The sequence below is a fragment of the Paralichthys olivaceus genome, chromosome 21 (assembly GCF_024713975.1).
Source record: "Paralichthys olivaceus isolate ysfri-2021 chromosome 21, ASM2471397v2, whole genome shotgun sequence".
NCBI classification, from domain to species: domain Eukaryota; kingdom Metazoa; phylum Chordata; class Actinopteri; order Pleuronectiformes; family Paralichthyidae; genus Paralichthys; species Paralichthys olivaceus.
Genome location: NC_091113.1, coordinates 12,997,929 through 13,005,929, shown reverse-complemented (window position 1 = coordinate 13,005,929; position 8,001 = coordinate 12,997,929). Strand labels below are relative to the sequence as shown.

General features: G+C 42.2%; 1 protein-coding gene across 2 annotated transcripts; it reads right to left on the bottom strand.

The window, feature by feature from the left end:
- Window positions 1-537: 537 nt before the first annotated feature.
- On the bottom strand, window positions 538-7,246 carry rangap1b (Ran GTPase activating protein 1b). Of its 2 annotated transcripts, none has more exons than XM_020082903.2 (16): window positions 7,106-7,246; window positions 6,686-6,804; window positions 6,458-6,585; window positions 6,021-6,080; window positions 5,733-5,912; window positions 5,455-5,589; window positions 4,987-5,145; window positions 4,777-4,890; window positions 4,594-4,693; window positions 4,313-4,397; window positions 4,000-4,156; window positions 3,245-3,328; window positions 3,053-3,155; window positions 2,844-2,932; window positions 2,475-2,596; window positions 538-1,864 (listed from the first exon to the last, which is right to left on the bottom strand). In XM_020082903.2, the coding sequence occupies exons 2-16, from the start codon at window positions 6,795-6,797 to the stop codon at window positions 1,780-1,782; spliced, it is 1,713 nt and encodes a 570-aa protein (XP_019938462.2). In that variant the 5' UTR covers window positions 6,798-6,804; window positions 7,106-7,246; the 3' UTR covers window positions 538-1,779. The 2 variants fall into 2 exon arrangements, with proteins under 2 accessions (XP_019938462.2, XP_019938463.2); XM_020082904.2 differs by having other exon boundaries at window positions 7,093-7,169.
- Window positions 7,247-8,001: the final 755 nt, after the last annotated feature.

The window sequence follows — 8,001 nt, the reverse complement described above, 5'->3', positions numbered from 1 at the left end:
ATAAACGTATTTCTTCTACAGCTTCTATACACAACTCTAGCCGAATATTCCGTGTCCAATATTTACAAAATTATCCTCACCACTGATTATCTTACTGAGCACAAGTCACATTAGTTAAGTTTCCTTGAGAACTCACTGTGAGACCGTAGAGCTAATTCCTCTGCCCTGGCGCCACAGTTTCCTTATGAAGCCACATTTTAAATTCACTGGATCCAGATTTTTATTTAGAGCTGCACCAAATTGCGAACACTCATAAATATCAGTCCTCTAATAAAGCCCGTGTTTTTCCAATCAAGATCCTTTCATTGTCTGAGCAATCAGTGAGAAGGTTGAACCTGAACCAGATTCACATTAAAATTGAATGAATTCTTTCCTGACCCATTACACTTTCTTCCACCAGGTTCGTGCTAAAACATCTGGTAGTTTTCATGCTAAATAACAATAAAAACATCACCTCCTTGGCAGAGGTAATAATGTACAGTAGCAGTCCCAGGTATATATGCATGTATATACCCATACATGGACAAGGAGTCAGGCTTGTTAGATTTGTTATATTTAAGACAGAGCATTCAATGTAACAACATAGCAGGTCAACATAATATAAATGCAATCCACACACGGTCGAATGTTATTCAGAAGATTATCTAAATGCCATAAAGTCTATTCCATTTTCCTCCTACTTCCCTTAAATGCTCCCATCACATCACTAAGACATAAACAGCTATATGAGGTAAGACAACTCAGTGTGTGCAGCAAAGTTATACAAGAGCATGATTTTGCAATAAGACGAAAAGATATCAGGTAAAAAACTGGTCCCCGGAGCTCTTCAGTGTTATGACTGTACTCAGTGCAGGGCGATACACACACACACACACACACACACACTGTGTGTTCAGGTTCACGGGCGAGTATGTGGTGCTGCCCATTCCTCATTACAGTCTGATGCACACATCACAGTGCTCGGACTTGACTGGACCTTGTGAGCAGCAGAGTGGTGATTGTGATTGGACACAGTGTCCGAAAAGTTCTTCTTTCACCTCAACATGGAATTTTTCAAATAAGCAACGACAAGAAGAAGACAATAAACAGTAGAGCGTGAAAAGCAGCGCATCACTAAAACAAGACAGCAAAGTCAGCTCTTTATTGCCGACTAAATTGTTTAGATTACGCATTGTGGTTGTCTTGTCCTTAACATTTGTGTCTCAGCACATTTTCAGTGTGAGAAATATCAGCGAGGTGCAGATTTAAGGGTAAATCTGTAGCTGTGCTTATCCCAACAGACATTTAAAAAGCTTAAATAGATGCTTTATGTTGTTGTTTGATTGTGACTTTTGAAACTATATGCAACTTAATGCAAAACAATGTTTCACAAAGTGCTGGACTGACATAGGCTAACGTTAGCTCCACTCATGGTTAAGATCACTTTTTAACACATCAAACCCCACGGTTAACTGATGTGTTGTCTATATTTTTATTATTTGTTTCTACATTTTCTAGAAAAATATAAGTCCCAAACTTAAGTAGAAAAATAAAAAGGATGAGATTTCGAACAGTGTATGTAAGGCCATCATAACATATACAAAGAAGATCAGTGGTTATCAGAGTCCCTTGTTCAAGTGCAAAGCATCCCTGTGGGTTCTGTTGATGAAAACAATGATGTCAGGTGTGTGTGCGCGCGTGTGTGTGTGTGTGTGTGTGTGTGTGTGTGTGTGTGTGTGTGTGTGTGTGTGTGTGTGTGTGTGTGTGTGTTTTCCAGGTGGAAGTGAATGATTGCTGGGATCAGTGTTGGTCGTGGCACCTCTTCTCCAGGGCAGAGCTCAGCCTCTCTCTGGCAGCACTGCAGGACTTAAGAGCATCACTATTCCTGCAGATTCACACAAACAAAAAAAGAGAAAGAATTACCCCCCCCCTGTGGTTGTGCAGTTTCAGAGCTTTCAAATGTCCCTGAATACATTCCATAAAGGCAGACTTGAGACATCATGTTCCACAGGCCAGAAACATGTTTTGTGCCAAATGTGAAAGAATTCTCTTGATGCATTTTTAAGATTATGTTCTTGAGGTAAAAATGGTTTGTGAGTCTTCATAATACTGTGTTTTAATATTGGATTATGAAGTCTTACATTGATATTGTAAAACTTGTGGTGTAAAACTAGGTTTTTTGGTGAAGAGTCTCTCCCTGTGTGTGATTCAGCCAAGGGGCAGGAGAGGAAGGTGGACGTCTCTGAATGGTAGATATTGTGCTGGTTACGGATGTAGTTTCATTATAGATTTAAAAAGGACGATTGATTTGAGCTCGGCTTTCCACTCATGAGCGGACCTGACATAGAGACGTCCTAAACATCAGCAGTTCCTAGACTGTTTGAAACACTAGGTGGCGTCATGAGCCTTGTTCAATCCATAAATTAATCAATAACAGTCACATGATTTAGTTTACAGCCTAAAAAAACACATTTAGAGGAGGAATAGTGTCTTACTTGGACATGAAGTTGTTCAGCAGCAGGGCATGATGCTGGGAGAAGTAGTGCTGCTGGACCGCGTGCTCCAAACACAACAGCTGGCCTGGGACCAGCGACACCTTTTTTATCTTCCCCTCTCCCTGAAACACAGGACAAAAGAGTGAAAGTGAGCATTTACTGACAGATGAATGCAGCAAACAGTGATAGAAAGGAGTCAAACCTAAATCCAGCAGGCACCGTTGGTCATCCGCAGACAGAAAAGGTAAAACTTACATACCAGGGTAAAAAATTGTGAGTGGAAGTAAAAGAGTAAAAGAAGTAGTAAAAGAAGTAGTAAAAGAAATTGGAAGAAGAAGAAGAGCTGGTTGTCCTGCAGCAGCACTTTACCTTCAGGAGTCCCATCATCACCAGCAGTGTGGAGAGGAAGCAGTATGACTGGATGTCTGAACCACAGAGGAGGTTTTTCAACACGTCATCTGTGGGACAAAAGCGATGTTAGGTTGGTTAAATGGCACAGGAACTAACTCTCATCTGGATCCTTCAACACCACATCCGTACATGAACCAATGACAAAGCAACAGTGGCATTATATTCACCGATAGTCTCTAAAACTGCTGTCTTGGTCTCTGGTTCCTCGTTGTACAAAGAAGCAATTTTCAGAAGGACATCAGCAGCCTCATGTGGGTCAGATACATCAATCTGGTGTGAAAGGAGAAGACTGTCAGCATCACATTACATCCACTGTCTGCAAACAACCATCTTTTCTTTTATATATTTTAAATTCCCACCTGTTGCATCAGGTTTGTCCTCATCTCTCCAAGCCGAAGAAGCTCCTCAACAGAGGGGCAGCTGAGGAAAGACGTGATCTCTGCCTGTCGGGGAGCAAAGTGTAAATCAGAGTTGGTCAATGAAGTGGTTGAACATACAGCACATTGTGCCATTTGTAGCTGTAAAACAAAACCTCAGTGTGAATATGACTGTGAGACTATACTGCAGCAGTGAGGTCCCACTGATACCAATAGAGAATCAGTCCAAGCTGTCAATCACTTTTCATGCTGTTTTCATAGCATCAAATAACTCATTCAGACCAAACTTATCAGAAACATTTGAACATACATCAGTGAGATGAGAACCACCTCAAATGATCTTATAATAAATCTTTGTGGTATTTAAAATGCAATTTATGGTTACCATTAACTAACATGAAGGAGGTAATGGATCTGACCTTCACTGCAGCCAGCCACCAGGGGGCAATCAAAATGTTTTGTTTTCACTTTTAGGCTGCTGTCATATCGTCCATCTTTACATATGAATATATTTTACATCAAATTTGTGTCGTTCTCTAAGTTTGTATTCAACATATTACCTCAGTGTTCTGAAACAAGTCGTGATACGTGACAAAAAACAGTTAAAAAGCTTGGTAGGTGGATTTGTTCTTCATATACCATCTTTGCAGGGAGTCAAAAAGATCACTTCAGACCCTGGTGTCAACTGTCTAAATACACAAGTACAAAAATATGTTTGTGTGTTTTATGTATCTTACTGGGCTGTGAAGTTTTGCAGGACTCTTGTCTTTTCTGGACACTCCATTTTCCTTGACAATTTCCTCATCGTCTTCATTGTCTTCATTAGAGTCGTCACTCACTTCATCATCCTCATCATCTTCATCATCCTCGTCATCAGGTTCTCCCTCATCGTCGCTGCAGTGAATTCAAATGGGCAAAATCTTAATCTCGCTGTTAATGCTGATTGCACATAGTAGTGCAGGAAAAGCACGCACGCACTCACTCACTCACTCACTCACTCACTCACACACACACACACACACACTCACACACACACTCACACACACTAACCTGAGTGATGCCAGCATGTCGACTTTGTCCATGTTCTCCATAGTCTCTCTCAAAGCCTCACAGCCTTCCTCTCCCAGACAGTTACCTGTGACAGTCATGTTCACAGTAGTTTCAATCTTTATGACTCTTACCTTTATATAAGCTAAATATAAAAAGAACTATATATACAAGCAATGAATTAGTCTTTTTATACATTATTAATAGAACTTTTTTTTTTGAGAACAAAGAAATGTCCATATTCAAGTGTTCAAGATACCAGATTCCACCGTCTAAGTACTTACCGTTCAGATCCACTTTCTCCATGTAAGGTTTGTCCATGACAGCCTGAGCCACCACCAGCGCCGCCGCTTCTGTGATCTCACCGAATGACAAGTTCACCTCCTGAAGAAATTGCACGTACGAGACCAAAATAAAAGAGAGGAAACAGGGAAACATAAAACGCTGAACTTTGATGGTGAACTCACCCTGAGGATCGGCAGTCCCTCTCTCAAGACTGCAGCGAGGGCGATGGCTCCTTCAGAGCGAACCAGACAGTCGCCAAAGTTGATGACCTGGACATTCCTCAGATACCTCAGAGCCTGAAGAGGCACCAGGAGAAAACCAATGTACAGACACAGGTTAAGACACATACCTATTCTTCTTAAGGGGAAGGTCTGAAGGTAAACAGGCCTTACCTGGACCATGGCTAGTGTCCCCCTCTTGGTGAAGGTGTTGTCATTGAAGTTGAGGACACGGAGCTCTGGGTTGTGTCGCATGGCTGAAGCTAATGCCATCACACCTGTATGGTTGATGCCATTCTGGGGCATGTGGACTTCCTCCAGGCTGCCCATCAGCTTACATGGAAAAACAGAGAGAAGTTTAAGGCTTAGGAAGACTTCCATTTGAAATCCAGATATTTTAAAATAATGTGGAAAGCTCTGAGTTTTTCAGCACATAAACACTGGCATTGACCCTTATCACCAAAATCTCGTTTTCTTTCCAAGTTCACATCTTCATCTGCATCTTCTATGTGTATGGCTTCTCAGGAAAGGTTCCAGAAAATGTTCGTAGCAACTGACACAGATATTTTGGTTTTCACACATGTCTGAAAGCAGCATGTATTACCAGACCTGCTAATGAGTTTGAGGGCATGTGTTTTGTACCTGAAAGGCTTTGGCCAGGGCACTGGCTCCTTCATTCTCCAGGCGATTCCTGCCAGCGATGAATACTCTCAGTTTAAACTGAGATCCGTGGGCGGATGATTGTCTATGGCAGTTGATCAGAGCTTCAGCCAAGATCTACACAAAGCATGCACCATAGTTACTAACTGCATGATGGAAAATGTCTGCAGTGATTTATTTTAAATATGGACCATTTACAGAAAGGTGCTATTTGCAGATTCCTTTTTAAAGTGAATGACAGCATGACATCTGTGACTCACCTTTCCCCCTCCGATCCCCATGCCACAGTTGTTGAGCCTCAGCTCTCTCAGGGTGTGGCAGGAAGGGCTCTTCAGCAGCTGTTCGATTCCCTTCACGCCGTCCGGCCCAAAAGCGTTGTCACTGAGGTCCAACTCAGTCAGCCTGGCCCCTGCGCTCATTAATGCACTGCCGAGTGACCTCTGAGGAGAACACAACAGAGAACATGTGAAGCTGACGATAAAACAAGTATCACGAAACACATGCTGAAAACCCAATGAACTGCATCAACCAGCAGCTCAAATTCTCACCAGAGCGGTTGGGATTTCAGAGCGCAGCCTTCCAGTGAACATGTCGCTCCAGTAGCATCTCTGAAAGACACAGTTTGCAACAGAAATGAGAATTTCAGTTGGCACAAATGCTTATCCTCATGGACATAATAACATACATTTATTGTGTTATTTATGCAAAGTTCTTGTTTGGTTACTTCTAAATCAATGTGAATGTATTGTTATTGTTTTTAAATACTGCTACCATTAGAACACATTAAATGTTCCTTATGTGTCAGAAATAGTGCCAGGATTGGCTCCCACCCTAGAGGATAAGCAGTGTAGATAGTGGATGGAAAGGTGGACAGATGGATGAAGAGGACACCTCCCCTGGTCTTGCGCTACTTGGCCGAGTAAAGCCTAAGTGTGTGCTCTCCCTTCTGGTTAACTGGGATTGGAGATCTTGAACTAAAGAATACCTGGAGCAGGTCTTTGCTCTCCAGAGCCTTGGCGATGGCTCGAGCCGCCTCCACGCCGAATGTGTTCCCCTCCAGGCGGAGAGCTCTCAGACCCTGGTACTGCTCTATCTCACGGACCAGCTCCTCCACTGCGCACACACACAGAACAGGTTATCAGGTGTGAACACAGAACTGGATCCAGCCCATTGTCGTCTACGGTGACCACAAAACTTAGCCTAACACTCTCACCTGACTCTGCGTTGTCCAGCTTCAGTCCCAGGCCTTTGTAGCTCAACTCTCCATCACCGACGTGGGTCTTGGAGAGAGCATCAGCCAGCTGTGCAATGTCATCTGAGGCCATTATGACTCTGTAATAGACACACAGAAGTGTTTTACTACACATATAAACCAACAGATAGAACATTTCAACCCCTGATTATACCGGAAATGGCCACATTCTGTTTAGTGACAGTGTAACAATAAGCAGCACTCAGGTTAGCTGTCTAGCTTCACCAGTGCTAGCTTGTAGCAGTAGTTCGCAACGTAAAATAAGTTAAAATAACCCAGATATAAGTGTGAGTCTGGTCTTTATCAGGTTAATGATCGTGTGTCTTGATCATTCCGCTCTTGTTACGAGACAGAAAGGTTTAACTTACTCTGACAACTCACCACAAACACTCTTTTCCCGGTGAAACGCTGAACTCACGCCGCTTCTTCTTCCGCGCCGGTTACTACACCGCGTGACGTCATCGTGCTGTCGCAGCTTCTTCTTCGTCTATCGTGTTTCCATCAGCCACAAGTGATCCACAGCGGAGCTACCGCCACCTGCTGTCACTGTCTGGACCCGTCATGCTCTGAACGTTTCATTCATAACAGAGGAAGATGGATTTTCTCTGGACTCGCAGTGCAACGATGAACCACGTTTTATAAAACTTGATGATTATTTTCAACCACAAGATATTGATGATTTATTTATTTTGTTCAAAAAAATCACGTCTGTAATTTGAGACCACTCATTTTTTATATTTCTAAAATATATGATGATGATGATTATTGTTATTATTATTTTTATAATTATCAGAGTAATTTCTATCTCTCCCTCATTCCTTCATTCCCTGCCCCATTCCTTTATCCCATCACACCTTGTTCATCTCTTCTCCATATCTCCTTCCTCCCTTCTTCATCTTTCCTTCATCCATCTATCATCTCACCTCCACCTCTCCTTCATCCCTGCACAAACCCGGATGAAAGGTGTTGTAGGAATAAGGTGTTAAAAAACAAAAGGTCGATTGATTGGTTGATTGGTTGATTGATTGATTGAGTCAAAAGTGTGTAGTGGGACACTTGTGGTACTTCTATGATACTTTGGCGGCACAGTATATTTTCAGGTACTTCAGTACACTTCAGTGTGCTTTGTGCTAATTTACAGCAAATGCTGGTTTTTACTTAGATTTCACGTTTTTTTCTGAAACGAACATTTTGAACTTTTGCATGTGTACAATTAAATTTTTTTTTTTTTTCCAGAAGTGGAGAATTAGAGAGAACAGCACATCAGGTAGAAATGA